General features: G+C 38.2%; 1 protein-coding gene across 6 annotated transcripts in view; it reads left to right on the plus strand.

Annotated features, from left to right (window-relative positions):
• Nucleotides 1-27145, plus strand: part of BRAF (B-Raf proto-oncogene, serine/threonine kinase) — a 204611-nt gene that overhangs the window by 139265 nt on the left and 38201 nt on the right. For 5 of the 6 annotated variants that reach the window (XR_004268214.1, XM_032275798.1, XM_032275799.1 and 2 more), the window contains exons 9-13: nt 3454-3490; nt 7391-7527; nt 8499-8616; nt 11640-11724; nt 12922-13098. Coding sequence is in view for 5 of the 6 variants with exons in the window: in XM_032275798.1 (XP_032131689.1) it covers nt 3454-3490; nt 7391-7527; nt 8499-8616; nt 11640-11724; nt 12922-13098 (554 nt within the window). In the remaining variant the exon portion in view is untranslated. Of the gene's footprint in view, nt 1-3453; nt 3491-4754; nt 4875-7390; nt 7528-8498; nt 8617-11639; nt 11725-12921; nt 13099-27145 lie in introns of all 6 variants that reach the window. The other variant, XM_032275803.1, reaches the window with a different exon arrangement.

Here is a 27145-nt window from a genome sequence, read left to right on the forward strand (position 1 = left end):
CAGGCTAAAATGCAGTGATACAGTCTCTGCTCACTGCAACCTCCACCTCCCAGGTTCAAGCAGTTCTCCTGCCTCAACCTCCAAGTAGCTGGGATGACAGGCTCCTGCCATTACGCCTAGCTAATTTTTTTTTTTTTTTTTAAATGGAGTTTTGCTTTTGTTGCAATGACACGATCTCGGCTTACTGCAATCTCCACCATGCTGGTTCAAGCAATTCTCCTGCCTCAGCCTCCCCAGTAGCTGGGATTACAAGCGTACACCACCACACCCAGCTGATTTTGCATTTTTGGTAGAGACAGGGTTTCTCCATGTTGGTCAGGCTGGTCTTAAACTCCTGACCTCAGGTGATCCACCCGCCTCAGCCTCCCAAAGTACTGGGATTGCTGATGTGAACCACCACACCCAGCCAATTTTTGTATTTTTAGTAGGGACAGAGTTTTGCCATGTTGGCCAGGCTGGTCCTGAACTCTTGACCTCAAGTGATTCACCAGCCTCAGCCTCCCAAAGTGTTGGGATTATAGGCGTGAGCCACTGCGCCCAGCCAAGGAATAGTTGTTTTTAATGTAAGAGACATTAGTTTATATTGCAACTGGAGAGGAAAAAGCCAGTGAAGAGAAGTTGAAGATAACAAAAGAAAGAATAATTGATGTAATAAAATTCCTTGAACTTGGAAATTCTCTCAGAGACTGTGAAGAATTAAAGATGGGCCGGGCGCGGTGGCTCAAGCCTGTAATCCCAGCACTTTGGGAGGCCGAGGCGGGTGGATCACGAGGTCAAGAGATCGAGACCATCCTGGTCAACATGGTGAAACCCCGTCTCTACTAAAAATACAAAAACATTAGCTGGGCATGGTGGCGCGTGCCTGTAGTCCCAGCTACTCAGGAGGCTGAGGCAGGAGAATTGCCTGAACCTGGGAGGCGGAGGTTGCGGTGAGCCGAGATCGTGCCATTGCACTCCAGACTGGGTAATAAGAGCGAAACTCCGTCTCAAAAAAAAAAAAAAAAAAAAAAAGAATTAAAGATGGACATAGCTTGCTTGCTCTGTAACTGTTTAAAGACTGTATGATGTTAGTCAAATTATTTAACACTGGGGCTAGTAGTGTCTACCTTCTATACTGGTTTGAATTGCTTATGCCTGGTATATAATAAGAATCCAGAAATTATAACTAATATTAATATGTAAATATAGATGTTAGAGTAGGAAAGTTGTTTGATGGCTTCTGTTTTCTCTATTATGATGAAGGGAAGGGATATAAGTAAGAGAAGGAACTACAAAAGAGTGGAAAAAAAGTTTGAAATATCCAGTTTTCAAATGCTAAAAGAACTTTCGTAACCTAGAATGAGTAGAAAAGATTGTCAAGGGGCTTTAAGAACACATTCGAAATTGAAGAATCTTAAGTTTGTCTTGTTACCAGCGGTAACTTATGAGAGTGGAGAAAGCAAAATTTTGTTAATCCATACTTGTAGGGAATTTCAGAGCTGATACAACAACAAAGAAAGGGATATGGCCTTTCTCCTGTAATTCCTTCCATCTAAGACTGCTTTGCCTTTCTACATGCCTATCTGTCTCTCAAACCCCAAGTCAGAGTAATTCTTTGACTGCTTTACTAGTGACCAAGTCCTATAGTTATCATACATAGCCCTAAAAATCTTATCACCCATATCACTTAGTTGCTAATCAACTAAGCAACAAACTTTGGCATCTCTTTTATTGTATTCTTATGCAGTTATTCTTAAATTATTTGATTTTCACTTCCATCTTCCATTGTGTGCATCTTACTTCCAATGAGATTGTAAACTCTCAAGAATGGAAAATTTAATGACATCACTAGGATTTTTATTTGTTGGTAACCACATAACTCCTACCACCTTGTTTTCAGGTATGTATTTGATTATTCTGTAGAAAATGTTGAAGGCTTTATGTGATACATTGAGCATAATAGAAATAAATCTTTAAGGAATTTGCTTTAGCCTCTAAACAAAAAGTTGTCTATTTGCAAAGACTACTTAGAGACATTTGGGGCCATTCAATCCCTCATATTTAAGTTAAACTAAATAAACAGGCTAATGCAAGTTCTACCTATCAAGGCCCAAATTGCATTACCAGTAGAGACTGCCCCTGCTACCAACATTGTTATAAAGAGATATATATATATTTTTAATATATATTATATAAATAATTATATATTAAATATATATTTATATACTATATATAAATATATATAGTATATATACATATATATATATATATATAATTTTTTTTTCCCCCCGTGACAGAGTCTTGCTCTGTCACCCAGGCTGCAGTACAGCGGCACAATCTCAGCTCACTGCAACCTCTGTCTCCTGGGTTCAAGCAATTCTCCTGCCTTTGCCTCCTGAGTAGCTAGGATTACAGGCATTTGCCACCATACCTAGCTAATTTAGCTAATTTTTGCATTTTTGGTAGAGATGGTTTTCACCATGTTGGCCAGGCTGGTCTCAAACTCCTGACCTCGTGATCTGCCCGCCTCCCATAGTGCTGGGATTACAGGCATGAGCCACCATGCCTGGCCCATAAAGAGCTATATTTTAATAATAAAGACAAATTTTAGTGACCAGGCACAGTGGCCCATGCCTGTAATCCCAGGACTTTGGAAGGCTAAGGTAGATAGATCACCTGAGGTCAGGAGTTCGAGACCAGCCTGGCCAACATGGTGAAACCCCGTCTCTACAAAAAATACAAAAATTAGCCGGGCATGGTGGCATGTGCCTGTAGTTTGCAGGTACTCATGGCACTAAGGCAGGAGGATCACTTGAACTTAGGAGGCTGAGGTTGCAGCAAGCCAACATCATGTCACTGTACTGCAGCCTGGGCAATAGAGCCACTCAGTCAAAAAAAAGAACAAACTTAAGGACTCATGAAGCCAAAGTTCAGGGGTACATGTGCAGGATGTGCAGGTTTGTTACATAGGTCAATGTGGGCCACGGCAGTTTGCTGCACAGATCATTCCATTACCTAGGTATGAAGCACAGCATCCATTAGCTATTCTTTCTGATGCTGTTGCTCCTTTCACCACCCACCTTCCGACAGGCCCCAGTGTGTGTTGTTCCCCTCAACATGTCCAAATGTTCTCATCATTCAGCTCCCACTTAAAGTGAGAAACGTGGTATTTGGTTTTCTGCTCCTGCATTAGTTTGCTGAGGATAATGGAAGCCATTGGTTTTGAATGGCCTGAAATGGATTTCAAGATTTGATTAGGACTAATAATTCTTTCATTATAGATTTAAATTGGCAAGTGCTTCAAAATTTAGATTTTATGTTTACTAGGTAAGTCCAGATTGTTTTATGTACTAGTTATAAGACATGTTGTTGTAATTATTAAAATAATTCTGTTAATGTTAGTGGAAAATTCAGTGTTACCACTACCTTCTGACTATATGCTTTGAATAAATACACATTACTGTTTATTTGTAGGACTTGATTAGAGACCAAGGATTTCGTGGTGATGGAGGTAAGTAGTAATTTCAGTTTTCTTTTAAAAGTCGGGGAAAAATGCAATTGCTTTGTTGCTTATCTCCTTTATACTTGCCTCTTTCATGAAACACAGACACAGAGAAAAATGTGTAGAGAAACCCAAAATTTTTTTGTTTTTCTATAGTATTTGTCATTTATCTTTAATAAAATGTTAACTGATTTATAACATGAGTAGAGAAGATGGACATAAAAGGAAGTCTTAAGTGTACTATCTACATTTTAAAATATCTTCTGATCTCAGACAAGATTGGGTACCCTCAGGATGGTACGGCCATAGTCTACAGTTTTAAAATATCTTACCAAGGAGAGATCCTTCTAACCATCTCCAAAGGTATTGTTGATAAATTTCCTTTGTGAGGCTCCACTGATACTTAAAGACTGAGCTTAGAATCAGATAAAACTTTACTTTGCTAAGTCATTCTGAAGAGGGGTTTGTGAGACATTATCAACCACTTCCTTTCAACTTTCTGGAAGTGTTTTAAATGTACATTTTATAGAACAGATCCATAATGGCAAAGCCCATTTGCCCTCTTATAAGAGGTGATAATTTGAGACTATCTTGAAGTTTTCTTAGGAGGTCCTTTATACTTACCTTATCTGCTGTCTTCTGTCTAGTAAGGAAGACATGTAATAACTGCTTATCATGCTTAGAGTTGATCTCTTAACTGTAACCTTCTTTATCTTCAAAATATCTAAGCCCAGACTAAACAATATTTTATATTGAGTAAACATTGTTATAAACCTTCTTTTGTTATGTTTCTGTATACCCGTGAAGCAACCAAAATAATAATAAGCCTGCATTCTATGCTCTGGACTTGGTATTGATGATAGCACATAGTTACACAGCTTTTTTTTTCCTGTTTGTTTTTTCATGAACCTGCCAATTAATGTTGCTGCCAGTTTGACTTTCATATGTCTTAATAGCTGTGGCTTTTGATAATTTTGCCTCCTAATACATCCAGCATTTAAATGTTGCCATCATGTTAGCATCACAAAATTAACTTAGTCCTAAACACAGCCTGCTTAGTACCTAAAATCAAGTGGCATTTCTTGTCCTTTTCATGAGTCACTTTAAAAAAAAAAATCATTGGGATTTTGTGAAAATGAGCAGATTTTTTTGGTCCAGAATTATTTTATGAAGCAGGCTTCGATTCATCTTGTTTATTCCCCATGACTTCTTTCATTTCTTCTGTGTGTCTGTCTTCCTGTGTTTGCCTGCCCCTCTCTTTCTCTTCTAACAGCCCCTTTGAACCAGCTGATGCGCTGTCTTCGGAAATACCAATCCCGGACTCCCAGTCCCCTCCTACATTCTGTCCCCAGTGAAATAGTGTTTGATTTTGAGCCTGGCCCAGTGTTCAGAGGTAGTTGGGCTCTTCTTTCTTGTTTTCACCCAAAGCAAACTAAATATAAAACTACAGATGCTTTTTGTGCCTCACCCTCACAGCGTGTGTTTGTAAGTGTGAAAGTTTTCAGTACTAAATTTCTGCTTGGCCTGGCTGGAATGCTCTGAATGTGCTTCTCACACATACTCACTGCCACAAGCTTTCTGTATGCTGTCTGTCATAAATTTTTTAAAACAAGAAAATACTGACCTGAGATTTCCATCTTGTTTTTTGTTATTTTATTACTTCTTGGTCTTGATAATTTCTTAAACTTAGTGGGTGGGAATAAATAAGGTGGGTGGGGAAGATCTTACTGGATTCCTTTGATTTTAATGCATTTAAGTGATTATTCTTGATGACTTAATATTTGTTAATAATTTTTGTGGTTTTTAAAAAAATTAAAATGTCAATGGAAACTTCTATTATGAGATTTTATTAGGCTTTTGGCCTTTTTTGAGATTCTGTAATACCAGCAGTGTTTTTTGGGTTTTTCTTTCCCCCAATATGGGATGTGTATATTTTTGTCAAAGCTGTTAAAAAAAAAAAAAAAAAAAAAAAAAAAAGTTTATAACATATTTTAGATATTTTGGTATACTTCAGAAATTTGAGGATTTATCCTTTAATTATGTCCTAATAGAAGAAAGTTTACGGTATAATTTCATTCTCCCATTTCATCTTGCCATGTTTTATTTAGTGGTTAAACTGATTTATAAAAACTTAAGTCAGGCCGGGCGCAGTGACTCACACCCATAATCCTAGCACTTTGGGAGGCCGAGGCGGGCAGATCACCTGAGGTCAGGAGTTCAAGACCAGCCTGACCCACATGGTGAAACCCCATCTCTACAAAAATACAAAAAAAAAAAAAAATTAGCTGGTCATGGTGGTGGGTGCCTGTAATCCCAGCTCCTTGGGAGGCTGAGGCTGGAGAATTGCTTGAACCTGGGAGGCAGAGGTTGCAGTGAGCCGAGATTGCACCACTGCACTCCAGCCTGGTGACCTAGCGAGACTCTGTCTCAAAAAAAAAAAACAAAAACCTAAGTCAAAATTGGGACAAATGTCTTCCTATAAATATTTTTAAAGATTTATAATTACTGACTCTTGCTAGCTAGTATCTGTTATTTATTCTGAATGTAGTAATGATGCCTTAGATTTTTGCTCTCTCAGCCGTGCTGTTTCTCAGAAAATCCATAGAATGGGATGGAAGTCATACAGTAGTGAGTAATACAATTAAATTAAGTAATACAATAAAACTACCTAGTAGATCATAACTGTGAAGCCTCATAAGGCTTTATAATGTTGAAAATTATCAATGGAAGGTAGAAAATGGGTTGTGTTCTACTTAATAGATATTCTGGGTACCATTCAGAAAATTGCATATGAGATCATGAAAATTCCACATGGTGATACAATATGATGTAATAATGGTAAAAAATTTTCTACAGATTTAACATTTAAATGTGGTTATTGGTACCCTTGTTAGCTGAAAGATAGAAGATAGTAGCCCTTTTTTTCCTTAAGAGTAGCAATTATTTTTTAAAAACATTTTCTTGAGGTCATTTTGTTGTTCTGTGTATAGAACGATTACCTGGACATCTCAGTCCTACTCAGCTGTACTCAGGCCTCAGTAAGAGTCAGTGTCCTGAACCAGGTGCTACTACTGTATACCTTAACTAAGGATGTTTGCCATGAGAAAGGTATGCAACCCTGCCAACTGAGATCACTTCCAAAGAGTATACTCCTCAGGCTCACTCAACCTGTAGAATATTTGTATTTATAGTAACTTGGCTGAGAGGCTATAGCACTTACTTACAAAGCTCTCACTTACAAAGGCAGAGATTTTTCAGAAAGTCTTGAGAAATATGCTTGGCCTTATTTACGTTAACTTTGTTTTGTAGGTAACAAATAATCTTTGTTTAATAGTGTAAGCCTCCAGGAACCAATGATACTGACCAGTATCTCTTAAATAGTAGAGCACGTAGTTTAGGATTGTATTTGAATTTAGTGGTTCATGAATAAGCCAGATATTTTCAACATTATGGCCATTATTAGAAAATGTTTTCATTTGGGTTTCGGTTTTTTTAATATTGATTGGCTGTTGAGGTAATATTAAATAATTAATTTAAAGTTTATTTATGTAGGTTTTTACATTGATTTTGCTTTTTTATTTTTTTAATCAAAGAAACTTGGGAGGCTTTTTTTGGTATTTTTCTCTTGTTTTAGAGAGACTGTTTTTCTCCTAGACTTTGTACCAGTAAACAAAGTATGTGTCTATCATCAGATATCTTAAAGGTCATTAAATTGGCCAGAAAACTAAAAGAAATTATAGTTCTAATCACCAGATGAGATCCCATTTTGGCCTATCCTTTCCAAAAGGTCTATATTTAAACATGCAGTAGAATTTAAAATTAAGTCTAAATATCCCCCACCTTCTGCCCCTTATAAATTAACATACTTGCTCCTCCTCAATGGATACATTTTTCTTTTCACTAATTTAGGATCAACCACAGGTTTGTCTGCCACACCTCCTGCCTCATTACCTGGCTCACTCACTAACGTGAAAGCCTTACAGAAATCTCCAGGACCTCAGCGAGAAAGGAAGTCATCTTCATCCTCAGAAGACAGGAATCGAATGGTGAGAGTATATGATATCTTTTTTTCTCTAAGTTCTTTCTTCTTAGAAGTCATAGCCAAATGTAATATTATCCTTTAGATATGTTATGTCCATATGTGACACAGAATTCCCATAATCAAATAAATTTAAAAGCTGATAGTTTTTTGCTTAAAGCATATTTCCACAGGACTGCTTTTTGCTCTCATCTGTAATATAATTTAGTAAAAGACAGTTTTGGAAGAGTAATAGTAGTGTTGTTAGAGAGAAAGCTAGTATTAGAAGGCATGAAAAAGCTACACCAGAATTCAGATATCTACTGAAAGACATTCTTCCCTTCTGCTGCAAAATGAATTCACCATGGCACATGTACACCTGTGTAACAGACCTGCATGTTCTGCACGTGTATCCCAGAATTTAAAGTAAAATAAAAAATAAAATTTAAAAATGAATAGTTTTTAGCCACAGTATTGCTACTAATTGTTGAATAAGTGGATCTTTTAGCCTACCAAAGTAATTTTATAGGTTGATTTTTTTTTTATAAAGACTGAATTAAATAAGACACATGAAGATGTTTAGCACGGATTGAAAAAGAGTACTTAGATAAATTGTGAATAGTTACCATAGGTTAACTTAAATTTTTTGTGATTTGGAATCAAAACTATTTACAAATGTAGCAGCACTTAACTTGCTCCTTAAGGTCTTCCAGATGATAAAAACATTTTACTTATTTCAGTAATATACATTCCTGTTCATATCCCATAAATAATTTCTATTTTTTAATAAATTGTTTCCAAACTAATACTGACTTCAATCTTAAATTTAAGTTTTCTATTTTAAGTGTCAGACTTTTAACTATTGTTCCTCCAGAATGTTGTTTTTTTAAGGGTATCTCTTCCTATATTCCTGTCAGGCATAAGGTAATGTACTTAGGGTGAAACAAGTTTTTCTTTTTTTGTTTGGTTTGACTTGATTTTTGTACTATTTTTATCAAGAAAACACTTGGTAGACGGGACTCGAGTGATGATTGGGAGATTCCTGATGGGCAGATTACAGTGGGACAAAGAATTGGATCTGGATCATTTGGAACAGTCTACAAGGGAAAGTGGCATGGTATGTATGTAATATGGTGACATTGTGACAAATCATAATAGGATGTGTTAAACAACTTTTGTAAAAAAAAAAAAAAAATCAAAGGAAATATTCACTGTTTGCATCAATAAGCTATTTTGATTAGATTCAGGAATCCTCCCAATGTTTCTAACAAAAATTATGGGAAATAAAAACTTCACAGCAATCAGGACTCCTATTTTTATATTACAGTAATAATTTTTAAAAAGGAAATCCTCCCGGTTAGCTAGTCCTCAAAAAGATTTTTTTTTTCTTTTAGAAGTCTTTCAGCTGATTATTTGTATTATCACAAGTAAACATATTAAAAGTGTACCTCCTGGCCAGGCACAGTGACTCACACCTGTAATCCCAGCACTTTGGGAGGCCGAGGTGGGCAGATCACCTGAGGTCAGGAGTTCGAGACCGGCCTGGGCAACATGGTGAAGCCCCATCTCTAATAAAAATACAAAAATTAACTGGTCATGGTATCAAGCATCTATAGTCCCAGCTACTTGGGAGGCTGAGGCAGGAGAATCACTTGAACCTGGGAAGCAGAGGTTGCAGTGAGCCAAGATCGCACCACTGCACTCCAGCCTGGCAACAGAGTGAGAGTCTGTCTCAACAGCAACAACAAATGTACTTACTAAAGGAAGAAATATAAGTGGCCAGTAAACATATATAAAATGTTCAGCCTCACTAGTTAACAAAGAATTGCAAATTCAAAAAATAGAAATCATTATTTGCCTCTCAGTTGGACACAAAAGCTTTTTAAATTGGATTATATTTAGAGTAATTAACATATTTTCATCAAAGATTTAATATTAGTGAAAAATAAAAATGAACATGTTTCCAACTAATAGAGAATTGGATAAATTGATACCTTTATATATGATTATGTAGGAGTTAAAATGGCATTAGGGCTATTTATTGATATAGAAAGGTATCTTTGGTATATGAAATTATACAAAGCAGTATGTATAATAAGCTATATTATGGAGCTCATGGAAATATATAACATAATTTTTTATATGACAGTATTTTAGTATGTGTCTTCTTAAGCTGTCTTTTCACAGATACTCATAAATATTCACACTGCATTCAGGTAAAAGCCTAATAAGGTATACATTAGTATAATGTCACTTTTAAGGGAATTTTTTTATACCTTCAAAATGTTTTTAAACATTTTAGTGCTGTGCAGTATTTTAGTATACAAATAATAGAATAAGCACTGTATTACTCAGAAAAATCAGTGTTGATTTAACTTATTAAAATTTAATATATATACAGGTTAAGTTTCTTTCCTTCCCTCCCTCTCTTCCTCTCTCTCTCTCTCTCTCTCTCTCTCTCTCTCTCTCTCTCTCTCTCTTTTTCTTTCTTCCGTTCACTCTATCACCCAGGCTGGAGTGCAGTAGCATGATCTCAGTGCACTGCAACCCCTGCCTCCCAGGTTCAAGTAGTTCTCCTACCTCAGCTTCCCAAGTAGCTGGGATTACAGGCACGCACAATCATGCCTGGCTAATTTTTGCATTTTTAGAAGAGATGAGGTTTTGCCATATTGGCCAGGCTGCTCTCAAACTCTTGACCTCAGGTGATCCACCTGCCTCGGCCTTCCAAAGTACTGGGATTACAGGCATGAGCCACCATGCCTGGCCAGGCTGAGTGTCTTTAATCCAAAATCCAAAACCCAAAATGCTCCAAAATCCTCAAAGGAAATGCTTCTGGAGGATTTCAGATATGAATTAAGGATGCTGAACTGGTAAGTATAAGCAAAAGATTCCAAAATCAGAAAAAATTTGAAATTTGAGACACTTCTGGTCCCAAGCATTTCAGATAAGGGATACTCAGCCTGTGCATAAAAGTGCACGTAAACTAGCCAGGCACGGCGGCACATGCGTGTAGTCCCAGCTACTGAAGAGGCTGGGGTGGCAGAATCGCTTGAGCCCGTGACTGCAATGAGCCATGATCACACTACTGTACTCCGTCCAGCCTGGGTGACAGAGCAAGACTCTATCTCTGAAAAAATAAAATAGGCAGAACATTACTAGCACTCTAGAAACATCCCCCATGTCCTCTTCCAGCCAGTCACTCCTCTACCAAGGGTAACCACCATTGTGATTGCAACAGGAATCGAATAGTTGTGTACTCTCTGCGTTGGTCCCTTTCACTCAACAGTGTTTATAAGATTCATCTATATTGTGTGTAATTGGAGGTCATTCATTCTCTTTATAGTATTTCATTGTGTGACTATAACATGATTTCTTATTTCATCTATTGCAATTGGATCCTTTCCAGTTTGGGGCTTTTATGGATGCTGGTGCTGTAAACATTTTTAGTATATACCTTTTGGTAAACATGTGTCCATTGCTGGGTATGTACCTAGAAGAGAATTGTGAGACCACAGGATATTCATATGTCCAGTTTTAGTAATGTTGCCAACAGTGTTACAAAGTAGTTGTACCAATTTAAACACCTACTGACAATGTTGAGAGTTACAGCTGTTTCACATAAAGTTTTTTTTTAATTTCAGTGACAATTTTAGTCATTTTCCTAATCCAAAGCATCCTAAGTAATCCATAAATTTGAAAAAAATTTAACTACTCTGATAAAAAAGTTTCATATGAGTTTCCTACTTTTAAGCAAAGCTCCATAGGGCCTGTTACTTGTAGTTTCAACATTAGTTTCAGTTAATAAAGAAGCATTAAGCCTAGTAAATATAATTTAATATTATCAAATAATTTGGAAAATACCATGGGTACTTAATCTATTTCACTGAATTTCCATGGAACAAACAAGGTTAGCTATTTTTTGGATTCACATTTTGGAATACTAGTACAGGAATATCATTGTTAGTTGAGTTTTTAGCCTTAGAAAATTAATAGAGTTTAGATCGTTAAAGTATAAGTTATTTATGATTTAATAATGGTATGGAGTTAGGACTATGATAATTAGTGAAAATATCCAAGAACGTTTTATACTTTTGCATTTTAAAAATTGAAATGACACTTGGAATAACAATTGTCTTTTAGGTGACGTGGCAGTGAAAATGTTGAATGTGACAGCACCTACACCTCAGCAGTTACAAGCCTTCAAAAATGAAGTAGGAGTACTCAGGTGAGCTTGTGTGAATTACTGTTTTCCAGAGAAATAAGTTATTTTTATTAGCTCCTGGTTCCCAGTGGTAGCCCCTATTAGCTTTACAGTTTACTCAAAATGAATACATTTGTAGAAACAAGAGTATGTCTGAGTATATTTTCGTCTGTAACCACATTCTTTTAAGTAGTATGCAATGTTATATGGTACAGATGATAGAATACTTAATCCTAGACTGAATTAATGGAAGTATAATATTCTTATAATGTAAAGTAAAAGTTCTACTTATGAAAAGAATACTCTCCAGTTTTTAAGCTTATCAGAGTCCATTTAGAGATTGTATTTAGTCCTGGGCTCGGGAACTTTGGAAACATTAACAAACTAGAATATGTCCAGCGAGGACCACCTAAATAGGGAAGATTCTGTAGGTGTTACGGGGAAAAATAATCAACAGAGCTGAGGATATTTAGTTCAGAGAAGTCTGTTTTGTTCAAGAGAGTGCAAAGTTATTCCAGAGTGCAGGAAAAAAGTTATTCCAGAGAGCAGACCCAGGAAGCAAGCCAGAGGTGGAAGTTGTAGGAGAATGATTTTGTCTCAACATTTGGAAACTTTCTAATACCAGAACTTACATAAAGATATGGGAGTCAGCTGCATACTCAGTGATGAACTTCCCATCATTAAAGGCATTTAAGCAACCTCTAGTTGCCTATCAGATATATGTAAAAAGATATTTCTGCATAAGGTAGGAAGTTAGACTTGGCAATTCCTAGTCTCTTCTAAATTTATCCTTTTGTTGCTTTAAAAAAAAAAAAAATACTGGCCAGGTGCAGTGGCTCACGCCTGTAATCTCAGCACTTTGGGAGGTCAAGGCGGCAGATCACAAGGTCAGGAGATCAAGACCATCCTGGCCAACATGGTGAAACCCCGTCTCTACCAAAAATACAAAAAGTAGCCAGGTGTGGTGGCAGGCACCTGTAATCCCAGCTACTCAGAAGGCTGAGGCAGGAGAATCACTTGAACCCAGGAGGCAGAGGTTGCAGTGAGCTGAGATGGCGCCACTGCACTCCAGCTTGGCGACAGCGGGACGCCATCTAAGAGAGAAAAAAAAATCTTTTTCTAACAACATTTTACCAATAGGTAGACTACTTTGGTTCTCTTTTATAAGAATTGCTAAAATTTGTCAACATGCAACATTTACTGTCACATTTCTTTGTACAGGAAAACACGACACGTGAATATCCTACTCTTCATGGGCTATTCCACAAAGCCACAACTGGCTATTGTTACCCAGTGGTGTGAGGGCTCCAGCTTGTATCACCATCTCCATATCATTGAGACCAAATTTGAGATGATCAAACTTATAGATATTGCACGACAGACTGCACAGGGCATGGAGTAAGTTCCATTCTGTTAAATGTCTTGAAAATTATTTTTGAAAACCATTGAGGATGTTTTAAAGGTTTTGGCTGCTATTCTTTTGAATTGCATTTTAAATTACTGTCAAGGAGTAAGGATGCTAACTAATGGCTAGTAAATAATATGATACTAAAAAATAAATGTCTCTGTCTAGTGCAGCCTTCAGAACATGTATCAAGTATTTGATGATAAATACATGACTGCAAATTTAGTTCAGCACTCAGTGATTTAGCGAAGCAATAAAGGTTCAGAAGACAGAAATGGCAAAAACCTGCTAAAAAGTTGTTAATGGTTGTTGAAGTAAACAAAACAGTTAATTAGTTAACCATTAATTAGTTACTTTTTAAAATCATTTTCTCTGAATGCCCATATTTTTTGTTGCAAAATGGTCAGTTAATAAAATGAAAAATCTACATTCTGATGCTTTTTAAGGATTTCAAAGTGAGTTCATATCTGTTGAATTTTGCTATGCAATTTATAGAGTTATTTTATAAAGTTTATCATAAGCTAATATGGGGAACTGACTTTGAAGGAAAAATTTTAAATTTTGCATGGAACTCAAATGTAAATGAATAGGTAAATTAAAAAGTAAAATTAAATAAATTTGAAAGCACTTAGATGAAATTATAAACTCAGCAAAATATAAATTTGAAAGCTCTGTGAGAAGTTTAAAAATAGGCATGATCTTAATTATTTCGTTTTCGCAAATGGCTTTCACTTGCATAGACTATTATATCATTTAATCTTTATAATGTTATGAAGTAGATCCTTTTATTTTCTTTTTACAAATAAGGAAATTGAGGCTTTTAAGTGCCTTGCCTAAGGGCACACATTTAATAAGTGACAGCAAAGGTGTTTAACTCAAGATTTCTGGCTCCCAAAGTATTCTTTTCCCCATAACCACTGTGCTACTCTTACATTATAAAATTAGAATGAAAGAGTAAAAGGGTATATATGCCCTAACACCTACAACTCTGACTCAGTATTACTTCTAGCAAGTGTGTAGAGCCAAGACTCAAAACCAGATCTGAGTCTTAAATCTTCAAACTATACCACCTTCTCTTCCTCGAAACTAGGTAATATATGTGTAATTTAGATTGTTTATAAGCCTATATTCAGCCAAAATACTTATTACAGCAAATTATTACCTTATTCCGCAACACTCCCACTTACCCCTAGACTTGGAACAATCTCAGCCTTTCTGATAAGTTAGAATCTCTTAATCTGTTCAAATCTAAAGGCTTTTAAAGAATTTAAATCTTGCGAAGAGTAAACCATGGCAAAAATTGTAAACATTTGGTAAGAAACAAAGCTTACTCTCTTCCCACACCACTGGTCTCTCTGCACTTTTCTTCAGCAGGCCAAGCGTGTTCCTTCTTTAGGACCTTTATGTTTGTTATATTCTCTTTAGGATACACATGCCACAAATATCCTTATGTCTCTGTTCATATGTCCCCTTTTAATAGAAACCTCTGCTCACCTTATATAACTAACACGTCCCCACATCACTCTGTTACTCTATATACCCATAGGCTTGAATTTCTTTATAATGCACAGCTCCATCTTTATTGTTTATTATCTTTCATCCCCACTAGAATGCAGGCTGTGTGAGAGCCGGGGCTTGCTTTTTTTTTCCTTTCTTTATTCCTAATGCCTAGAATGGGACCTGCCATACTCAATACATAACTGTTAAATGAAAGAATGATTACATACAACTGCATATTATTGATAGATTTACCTTTTAGAAGAGAGAAAAGCCAAATCCTTCTCATATCACAACTGAGAAATGTGGCCGGGCATGTTGACTCACACCTGTAATCCCAGCATTTTAGAAGGCCAAGGTGGGAGGATTGCTTGAGCCTAAGAGTTCAAGTCCAGCCAGGGCAACATAGGGAGACCCTTGTCTCTATAAAAAATAAAAAATTTAGCTAGTTATGGTGGCATTTGCCTGTAGTCCTAGCTACTCAGTAGACTGAGTTGGGAGGATCACTTGAGCCCAGGAGTATGAGGCCACATTTGTCATGATCGTACCACTGCACTCCAGCCTGGGCAACTGAGCGAGACCCTGTCTCAAAACAAACAGGCTGTGCGTAGTGGCTCATGCCTAAAAACCCAGCACTTTGGGAGGCCAAGGTGGATCGCTTGAAGTCAGGAGTTCAAGACCAGCCTGGCCAACATGGTGAAATCCTGTCTCTACTAAAAATATAAAAGTTAGCCAGGCATGGTGGCACGTGCCTGTAAGCCCAGCTACTCAGGAGGCTGAGGTAGAAGAATTGCTTGAACACGGAGGCAGAGTTTGCAGTGAGCCAAAACTGCGCCACTACACTCCAGCCTGGGTGACAGAGTGAGACTCCATCTCAAAAAAAAATTTTTTTAATTGTTTTTAATGCCTGAAATCCCAGCACTTTGGGAGGCCACAGCAGGAGGATTGCCTGCACTCAGGATTTCAAGACTAGCTTGGTCAATATGGCAAAAACCCCATCTCTAGAAAAACAAACAAAAGAAAAAAAAGAAACAGTGATGGAGCAGAAGTGCCGGGATTAATTAAGACAAGCAGTGACAGTCAAGAAGAACATTATCAAATTGGAATAATGCTGCAGTCTGAAGAATAGTCAGTGAAGAGGTGATATTTTTTCAAAATGTCACTTTACAGTTTGGGATTATCAGTGTAAACTTTACAGTTACCTACTCTGAAACACTTTGCTTATTTTTAAATAGATCTCATCATTTAACACGATGCAATGAGTGTACGATGCTGTGAACATAGATCATTCCATTACGTTTGTCCAAGATTTTAGTAGCTGAAAAAGTACTAATTCCAAGTTTTAAGCCCTCCAGCAGAGTGTACTTTTTATTACCGGTTTAAAATTAACCACAGAAGATACAGTTTCTTTTTCCTTTTTGTTTCCTCTTGTAAGATGATAACATGCAACTGGTTAAATGTACCAATATATCTTCAGTTTCTGAAGGCTTTGTCAGGTTGAAACTCCTCTTATTAACAGTACTATGTGGGTTTCAGATAAAGGTGACAGATTTTTGATATCTCCTGGAAGTCTACTAAAACTATAATAAAGGAACTTTTTTTTTAAAGCATGGACACATAAGGGTGGGGACAATAGAGAGGAAGGAGACAATGTCAGCAACATTTTGAAAGCTGGAAAGCAGGTGGAGAAGTGACCATGAACTTAGTAGACCCAAAAAGGCTAAAGCATCAGTCAGCAGTGGGGAAATGAAAGCCAACCTGATTTATGTCATAGAATCCTCAATTCTCAGGAATTGGCAATATGAGCTGCCTCAGGGGATGAAGGGGTTTAAATAAAAAGGCCTGTTTGAAAAGCTGTTATTTCTCTAAATCTATTCTCTTACTCAGCGGGTAACTGCTCCATTCCTATCCTGGCAGTAGACTGTAAGTTTGTTATCTAGAGAGGGGAAAATAAATATCTCTGGACTGGGAAACCCTAATCTATGTCTAGGACATGGATATCTTTCCCAAAGCATGGGGATTGGATGACTATGTGCTTACTAAATGGTGAAGGGAGATTTCCCCAGCCCTCTCTTCATTTGGTTCCCAGCATGCTAGCAGACATACCTTACTCTTCCTGCAGGAGATTGGAAGAGTCTTGAGTGAATTTTACCAGCTTACGAGGAAAGATCCAAAAAAAATGACATCAGAGATTCCACCTAGATTACTGTATAATTCAAAAATAGCAAGTCCATATGTATGCTCAAAGACTCCAGGCAGCTTGTCCTTAGTCTGAGTAAGACTGAGTATCGCTGCATAACTAGAAATTGATGGGGAAGTCTCATGCAAATAAGAGACTATAAAACACGTAGAGAAAAATAGGCACTGGGAGAAACACATACAATGCAATTCTCAGAGGGAGAAAAGATAATTTTGAATCCATTAAACAGGAACAGAGGTTTTCTAAGGAACATTCATATAACAACAACAACAAATGCTAAAATGTTGGTATTTACAATACGCTGGAAATTATATCCTTTGCAATTATTTAAAGGTAACTTTTAAATGTTGATTTAAAAGGAAGTACATAGTTTCTCAGAATTCCTTTAAGGGGTCTTCAGCAAAAATAGTTTTAAAACTATGTTAAACACTTACGGTTTAATATTAATTTCTGTATTACGCAACGTAATTCAGAAGTGATACTTAAAGTTTTTACAAACCAAGTTACATAAAATTTATATAATTAATTGGAACACATAACCAGATGCATCAGTAAGTCTTGAAGTGGATATTCCTGTTTTCTTCTCTAGTGTCAGTGACCAAAGCACACTATTTTCACTACTTTTTTTGTTTTTTGTTTTTTTTTTTGAGACAGGATCTCTCCTCTGTCACCCAGGCTGGAGTGCAGTGACACAATCTCAGCTCACTGCAGCCTCTGCCTCAAGCAGTCTTCCTACCTCCGTCTTCCTAGTAGCTGAAACTACAAGGGTGCACCATCACACCCGGCTAAAGTTTTTGTATTTTTTTTTAGAGACAGGGTTTTACCATGTTGCCCAGACTAGTCTCAAATTCCCAGGCTCAAGCAAGCCACTGCCTCTGCCTCCCACAGTGCTGGGACTACAGAGGTAAGCCAGCAGGCCCGGCCTATTTTCACTACATTTGACTGAAGTTTGTTATTGTTGTAAAACAGAATATGTTCCAAGGTATCAGGCTGATAGATACTAGGACAAACAGGATGGTCCTAATGGTCATCAACTGGTTCTTCAAATCCTAACTGTTGCTGCTGATTTTGTAACATATTTTAAAGTATATTTTGACTTCTAGTCAGCCATTTCAGCCTCATGTTTGGTTCTCTGTTTTAATTCCCGCCCCCCCACCTCCGGTCTATTCCCATGGGTCAAATGATACAGATAGAATTCCTTACATACCTAACCTTTCCTCCCTAATTGCAGTACTTGTTCATCTTGAATGCCAATCATAGTTTCATCCTGAGGGCTTTGTTTTGGAATTATCTCCAGAAGTTATTCCCAGTTAGAAGCCTGCTTGGATAATTAACAGCTTCTTAGCTCCCTCTACCTCTCTTTCTTTCAGTCCCCTGGCTCTACCCTGAGCACAGATAATACTTTTCTGTGGCCATCATAGCCACCATCTTACTGTACCTCCTTTCAACTCTTCATATCTATATCATCTTCCCTGACCAGCATCATCTCACAAAGGACTGACCAAGCCCTATATAGTCTATAGCTGGGCAATAAGGCTATAGGATATTTAAATAGCCTCTTAATAATGTGCTTTTGCAAAGCCTTTATTTCAGAATAGCCTGCCCTATGTTGAAAATGATCTTTTCTGATTGCTCACCAAAATTCATTCTGAAGTCTCTGGATATAAGCAGAATAGGAACAAACTGATTGATTGCATAAAATGCCAGGGTTGCAGTTAACTCATAAGATAAAACATTTAATAATTAGAAAAGTTAGGCTGGTACAGTGGCTCACAGCTGTAATCCCAGCACTTTGTGAGGCCGAGGCAGGAGTATTGCCTGAGCCCAGGAGTTCAAGACCAGCCTGGAAAACACAGCAAAACCCCATCTCTACAAAAAAGACAAAAATTAGCTGGGTGTGGTGGTGTGTGCCTGTGTTCTCAGCTACTCGGGAGGCTGAGGTGGGAGGATCACTTGAGCCCAGGAAGTCAAGGTTGCAATGAGCCATGATTGTGCCAGTATACTCCAGCCTGGAAAACAGAGCACGACTGTCTCAAAAATAAAGAAGAATAATTAGAAAAGTTGAATCATTAGGACTTTCAAGTGTGTCACCTTTATTGGATTACAGAATATAAGCAAAAAGTACGTAGGTAACATTTTTCCTGTGTGGTTCTGTCTTTCATTTGTACCTCAGTGAAAAACTATTAATGATTCATAGATTGACCTGAAAAAAGCAGAGGTATTCTAATGGTAGAATTATAAACTCACTGTGAGGAATCAGGGTTGGTAAAGTTTGTTTTATCTTCTTTTCTTTTTTTTTTTTTTTTTTCCTTTGAGACAGAGTCTCACCTTGTCACCCAGACAGGAATGTAGTGGCACAATCTTGGCTCACTGCAGCCTCCACCTCCCAGGTTCAAGCGATTCTCCTGCCTCAACCTCCCAAGTAACTGGGATTACAGGCACCCACCACCACGCCGGCTTATTTTGTATTTTTAATAGACGGGGTTTCACCATGTTGGCCAGGCTAGTCTTGAACTCCTGACTTCAAGTGATCTTCCTGGCCTGTTTTATCATCCTCTCACCTGCCAGTCATTGATTCATCCCAAGGACCCAGAAATCCTGAGATACTGTTACTAAAGAAATTTCAGGAATGGGCAGTACATTGTGCCTTTTTTTGTTCTTTTTTTTTTTTTTGTAGGCCTTATAATTTCCATATAATATTTATGGTATAATTTTGAATTTAGCTTTATCAGAAAATTAAGTGTTAAAAGAGGCACATAGAAAAAGTTGCAGCCTGTTGATATATTTACAGAAGCATTATATTCTCAAAATAAGATAATTAAAAATAATTTGGAGGCTAGGGGCGGTGGCTCACACCTGTAATTTTAGCACTTTGGGAGGCTGAGGCAGGCAGATCACAAGGTCAGGAGTTCAAGACCAGCCTGACCATAACAGTGAAACCCTATCTCTACTAAAAAGACAAAAATTTACCAGGCGTGGTGGCGGGCGCCTATAATCGGAGGCTGAGGCAGAGAATTGCTTGAACCCAGGATGGGAAGGGTGCAGTGAGCCAAGATCATGCCACTGCACTCCAGCCTGGGCAACAAGAGCAAAACTCTGTCTCAAATAATAATAATAATGATAATAATAATTTGGAGATAAATCCTTATAATTTACTTTGTTTTAAACAATGATGAGCATGCCCCTTTTACTCATAAATGAACCCAGTTGAAGATAGAAGGACTAATTAAAGCTGAAACAATGGTGAACATGTATTAGTGATTGATAATAATTCTAAGCAGCCAAAGAATATTTAATTATAGTGAATATAGTTTTCTGGTGGGTAAAAATAATAATAGGATGCTGATAATAATAATAATCAGAAAATGCAAGGTAAAACAAAAAGGTACCACTTTCCACCCACTGGAATTGGCAAATATGCTGAGTTTTGACAAGATCAAATGTTCATAGTATTAGAAGAATTGCTTCCTGGGACATTTCTGATGCAACCATCCACCTTAAGGGCATTCTGGAAGTATCTGTTAAAATAGAAAAATGCTTGTTCTAACCCCAAGAAATATTCGCTTTTTTTCCAAGTGATGTATACAGAAAAAGATGTATTATAGGAAACCATACCATAGTGAAAAACTGGTCTGGATGCAGTGGCTCATGCCTCTAATCCCAGCACTTTGGAAGACTAGGGTAATAGGATCACTTGGGGCCAGAAGTTTGAGACCAGCCTGGACAACACTATGAGACCCTGACTCTACATATGATTTCAAACATTCTTTTAAGGAAATTTTTTAAAAATACAAAAAACTTAATTGAAAAATTGGAAACATGTTCATCAGTAGAAGACATGATAAATAACATGTTGGTACTTATGTGCAGTAGAATCATATACAGTAGTTAAAAATGAGGTATGTATGTATCAACATAAAGTTTTAAAATATAATGTTAAGTGAGAAAAGCAAGCTGCAGCATGAGACCACTTAAAAACTTTTAAGCAGAACATTTTTTACATTTGGGCTTTAAAAAGTACACATGTATATATGTAAAAGTACTGAAAGAAGGATTAGAAAGCAAAGATCAAGTAACATAGTGATTATCTCCAGGAATCAAGTACAAACTTTGAAAAAAGACTTGAGGTGTTTTAGTCCATTTTCTATTGCTAAAACAGAATACCTAAGGCTGGGTAATGTATTCTTTTTTGGAAAAAGAAACTTATTTCTTATAGTCCTAGAGACTGGGAAGTCCAAGGGCATGGTGCTAACATCTGCTGGGCCTCTGGTGAGGGCTTTTCTGCTGCATGGTAACATGGTGGAGAAGCAGAAGGGGAAGTGGGCATATGCAAAAGGGGCAAAACACAAGGGACGACCTCTCTCCATAACAGCCGCCTCTCACAGTAACTGTAGAACTCACTCCTGGCTAGGTGTGGTGGCTCATGCCTGTAATACTAGCGTATTGGCAGGCTGAGGCAGGAGGATTGCTTGAGCCCAGGAATTTGAGACCAGCCTGGGCAACATAGTGAGACCTCATCTCTACAAAAAAATGTTTTTAATTACCGAGATGTGGTAGCACACACCTGTAGTCCCAGATACTCAGGAGGCTGAGGCCGGAGGATCACTTGAGCCCAGGAGTTTGAGGCTACAATGAGCCATGATTGAGTCCACTGCACTCCAGCCTGGGTGACAGACTCAAAGAAAAAAAGAAGGCAGTGACTCCTGCTTTCTTGAGGGCATCCCTCATGATCCAGACCCAAATGCCTCTTAAAGGTCCCACCAACTCTCAACACCATTACATTGGGGACCAAGCCTCAACATGAGTTTTGTGGGGACAAACCATATTCAAACTGTAGCAGGAGACAAATGTATAAAAGTTTTAACAGGTCTGATTATAGTAAGAATATGAGTGACCTTATCCTTTGCTACTGCAGTTTTTCTTAATCTCAAAATAAAACATGTTACAGGGAAATATATAATCCTTATAGGAAATTCAGAAAATGTAAACATAAAAAGCACTGGTAATCCACCATCAAGAGATAACTGCCATTAATATTTTGATATGTATTGTGTATCCTTTCAGAATGATGTGTTTTAATACTATACACAATGGTTTCTTGTTGTTTTAAATCATACTGGGTTTGCCTTTTTTACCCTTTTAAATATCTCTACTGGTCAATAAATATTCTGATACCAGCTTTGCTACATACTGTTAACTCCCTGTCTCCCTCTTTTCTTTATACCAACTGTGTTCTGTGGGGTTTTTTGAAATATACTCTGATGTATTTATTTATGTATTTAGCAATGATATGCACTTACTATGTGTCAGACATTCTGTGTACTTTATACACATTACCTCATTTACTCCTCAGCAACCCTGTGAGATAGTAGCTTTTGTTATATCCTTGTTTTACCAATGAAGAAACCTGGGTATGGAAGGGGCAAGCCCCAGGTACTTCAGTTCCAGAGTATATTCCCTTAACCATTAAAGCATGTTGCCTCTCCAACTTATTCAATCCCTTCGACAACCTCAAGCAGACCCTTAATATTATAGGGCAGTTATATTTTCAGTTCCCTAGTTCATTCACTGTCCTCTTTCAGACGCTGTCATACCTCCTCAAAACCTCATATCCTCAAGCCTCCAAAACCTCTTCTTCAAGAAGTCAGCGATGACCTTGTTTGCCATGTCTTCAAGAAAGTTGGGAAGTAACCATTATGACATCTACCCACCTACCTGCATTCATACCAGGTTCCTCTGCCTTATCACTAGTAAAAGCCAGTCCCTCCATTTGTACACTAGATTCCATGCCCTTACTCCTACCCAGAGTAAATCTCCCACCTTGTTAATCAGTTTTTCCTTTCCTGCTGAATTTTCTATTTTAAAACATCTTTTGGCTGGGAGTGGTGTTTCACGCCTGTAATCCCAACACTTTGGGAAGCTGAGGCAGGTGGATTGCTTGAGCTCAGGAGTTCAAGATCAGCCTAGGCAACATAGTGGAGCCCGTCTCTACCAAAAAACACAAAAATTAGCCAACTGTGGTGCTTTGTGCCTATGGTCCCAAGCTACTTGGGAAGCTGAGGCTGGAGGATCTCTAGAGCCTGGGAAGTCGAGGCTGCAGAGTCAAGATCGTGCCACTGCATTCCAGCCTGGGTGACAGAGCAAGACTCTGTCTCCAAAAAAAAAAAATTAAAACATCTTTCACCAAGCACAGCAGTTTGCGCCTGTACTCCCAGCACTGTGGGAAGCTGAAGTGGGTTAATCACCTGAGCCCAGGAGTTTGAAACCAGCCTGGGTAGCAGAGTGAGTCCTTGTCTAAAAAAACTAAAATTAAATTTAAAAATAGGCCAGGTGCTGGGCGCGGTGGCTCATGCCTGTAATCCCAGCACTTTGGGAGGCCGAGGCGGGTGGATCACGAGGTCAAGAGATCGAGACCATCCTGGTCAACATGGTGAAACCCCGTCTCTACTAAAAAATACAAAAAATTAGCTGGGCATGGTGGTGCGTGCTTGTAATCCCAGCTACTCAGGAGGCTGAGGCAGGAGAATTGCCTGAACCCAGGAGACGGAGGTTGCAGTGAGCCGAGATCGCGCCATTGCACTCCAGCCTGGGTAACAAGAGCAAAACTCCGTCTCAAAAAAAAAAGTAAAAATTAAAAAAAAAAAAAAATAGGCCAGGTGTGGTGGCTCAGGCTTCTAATCCAAGCACTGTAGGAGGTTGAGGCAGGTGGATGCTTGAGCCCAGGAGTTCAAGACCACCCTAGGCAATATGGCAAAACCCTGTCTCTACAAAAAATACAAAAATTATCCAATGTGGTGGTTTATGTCTGTGATCCCAGCTACTCTGGAGGCTAAGGTGGAAAGATCACTTAAGCCTAGGAGGCAGAGGTTGCAGTGAGCGGAGACTGAACCACTGAGGGACAGAGTGAGACCCAATCTCAAACAAAATTTTAAAAATTAAAAAATGAAACATCTTTCTTAAGCACATTTGGCAGAATGTTTATAGTTGTTGAATCTAGGTAGAAGGTGTGTGTGGGTATTTATTGTACTTTAATTTTTTCTATATGTTTATTATTTTCATAATAAAAAACTTGTGGGGTCCCTCCCTTAATCCTGCTTCCCTCTTCAGTTATTACCTCATTCCTGTTCTTCCTTCTACAGTAAAACTTCTCAGAAGAGCTGTTGGTATTCACTCTCTAATTGATCTTTCCTTTTTATCTTGGACCCTGCTCAAACCAGGCGTTTGCCCATGCTGCTCCAAGAAACACTCTCCCCGCCATTGCCCCCGCCCCCTGCCCCGAGACACAGCCTCACTCTGTAGCTCAGGCTGGAGTGCAATGGCATGATCTAAGCTCACTATGACCTCCGCCTCCCAGGTTCAAGTGATTCTCCTGGCTCAGTCTCCCGAGTAGCTGGCATTACAGGTACATACCACCACACCCAGCTAATTTTTGTATGTTTAATAGAGACAGGGTTTCACTGTGTTAGCCAGGCTGGTCTGGAACTCCTGACCCCAAGTGGTCTGCCCATCTCTCCATCCCAAAATGCTGGGATTACAGCGGGATCCACTGTGCCTGGCCAGGAAACAGCATCTTAATATGATATTAACTGATGGCCTCCATGTTGCTAGATCCAGCAGTAAAATTCTCAGTGCACAGTTATTTGACCTGTCAGAAACAAATGATACAGTTGATCACACACTTCTTCATGAAACAGGTTCTTAATGCCTCATTTAATTGTGTTCTTAGTTTCTTGCTGCTTAGAATGTGGTCTGAGTAGCATCTGTACCACCTGGGAGCCATTTAGAAATGCTGAATTTTAGATACCACTCCAGACCTGAATCAAAGACTGCATTTTAACAAGATCACCAGATGATTCATGTTCATATTGAAGTATGAGAAACACTGCTTTCAAGCATATTCTCCTGATTACCCTACTACTCATGTTCTCCTCAGCTGGTTCCTCCTCAACTTCTTTGGTGATCTCATCCTGTTTCATGGTTTGACAAGTCATTTAAAATACCTGTAATCAGGGCCGGGCATAGTAGTTCATGCCTGTAATCCCAGTACTTTGGGAGGCCAAGGCAGATGGATCACTTGAGGTCAGTAGTTAAGACCAGCCTGACCAAAATGGTGAAAACCCATCTCTACTTAAATATATAAAATTAGCTGGGTGTGGTGGTGCATGCCTGTAATCCCAGCTATTTGGGAGGCTGAGACAGGAGAACTGCTTGAACCCAGGAGGCAGATGTTGCAGTGAGCCGAGATCACACCATTGCACTCCAGCCTGGGCAACAAGAGCAAAACTTAATCTCAAATAAATAAATGAATAAAATACCTAAAATCAGAACCAGCAATACAGAGGGTTATCAAGGTTGAAGAACAACTGGAACTCTCATACATTGCTCGTAAAGATTTTAAATGATACGACCATTTTGGGGATTAGGTTGTCAGTTTCTTTTAAAGTTATATTTACCATTTGAGCAATTCTAATCCTACCCAATTACCCAAAAGAAGTGAAACCTTCAGTCAACAACAAAGACTGGTAAATGAATACAGTGTCTTTTTCATATTTGTCACAAGCTAGGAACAACACATTGTCCAATAAGTAAATAGATGAGTTGTGATATAGCCATACCCTCTAATACTGCATGCAGCCAGGGTGTGACTCTCAGAATTGTTACGCTGAGCAAAAGAAGCCAGGTGATTCTGTTTATATGAAATTTGAGAAAAGGCACAATTAATTGAAAATGACAGAAGTCATTATCAATGGTTGCCCGAGCCTAAGTAGGTATTATTAATTGCAAAAAATGTATGAAGAAACTTTCTGGGGTTTTGGATATTTATATTGATTGTGACTGGTCATTACACATGTGTATGTGTGTGTTGAAACTTTTAAAACTATCCATGTAAAGTGGGTGCATCTTGTGTTGTATGTAAATTTACCTCAGTAAATGTCATTTTTTTAAAGTGAAAAGTACTTGATGGCTTATACCTATAATTCTAGCACTTTGAGAGCCGAGGTAGGAGGATGGCTTGAGCCCAGGAGTTCAAGACTGGCCTGGGCAACATAGTGGGACCCATCTATACAAAACAGTTTTTTAATTATCCAGGCATGATGGGGCTCACCTGTAGTCCTAGCTACACAAGAGGCTGAGGTGAGTGGATTTCTTGATCCCAGGAGGTTGAGGCTGCAGTGAGCTGTGACTGTGCCACTGTACTCCAGCCCGGGCAAGAAAGCAGCACTCTGTCTTTAAAAAAAAAAATGAAAAGAAACTAAAAAATCAGGGTAAAAATCTAATTTAGGACACTATAGAGCACAACTTTAAAATGTGTGAACTTTACCTATTGGAGATTTTAATTATTTTTAAAGTGATAAATGATTACTGACTACAGAGAAGTAACAGAATGTCATTCTTGTTAATCTTACCTTCCAGGGTTGTAATAATGAAGGGAGCAGAGGGCATCAAAGTAGAAAGAATGCCATAATTAGACACTGTCACCACTATCACACCTCCCAGTCCAGGGTGTCACCCAAGGAGAGATTCATCTTGCTGCCTAAAGTCTGATGAAACTTTGTGAAATTGTGCAGTATTAGGTGAAAGACGGCTGACATGCAAATGTCTAAGTAGGTCAGTTCTGTGTTTTCAGAAATAGTTTAAAATGCTTGAAAATCGCAGCAGACTTAAGTGAGAGATACTAGTGACTTTTACAAATAACTAAGCTGGCTGGGTGCGGTGGTGCATGCCTGTAATTCCAGCACTTTGGGAGGCCGAGTGGGGTGGATCATGAGGTCAGGAATTCAAGACCATCCTGGCTAACACAGTGAAATCCCGTCTCTACTAAAAATACAAAAATTAGCCGACATGGTGGCACATGCCTATAGTCCCGGCTACTTGGGAGGCTGAGGCAGGAGAATCACTTGAACGCAGGAGGAGTAGGTTGCAGTGAGCCCAGATCGCACTCCAGCCTGGGGGACAGAGCAAGACTGCAATCCAAAAAAAAAAAAAAAAAAAAGAATAAGCTAAGCTGATAAATTAGCCAAATGGTGTGGCAATATTACCAGCAAGGCATTTTAATGATAATCTCTCATTGTATTCTTAAGGATAAGATTAAGAGATGTAACATGAATGACAGGATTTAACTGGGTTCATACTGGATGAATGATCATACCTGAAGACAGCAAACTAATGAGATTCCTGTCCTCAGTCCTTTCTTGAATATGAGAGCATATTTAGAAGTAACTTATGTGAGGAATTACTAGCATGCTGATCTTTTAAAATCTCTTTTTTTTTCAGCTCTCACATAAGATTCTTGAAACAAGAAAATTAAAAAATATATATAAACTATTTTTATGAAAGAAAAA

This window comes from Sapajus apella, unplaced genomic scaffold, assembly GCF_009761245.1.
Source record: "Sapajus apella isolate SASKATOON/1434 unplaced genomic scaffold, GSC_monkey_1.0 scaffold7, whole genome shotgun sequence".
NCBI lineage: Eukaryota > Metazoa > Chordata > Mammalia > Primates > Cebidae > Sapajus > Sapajus apella.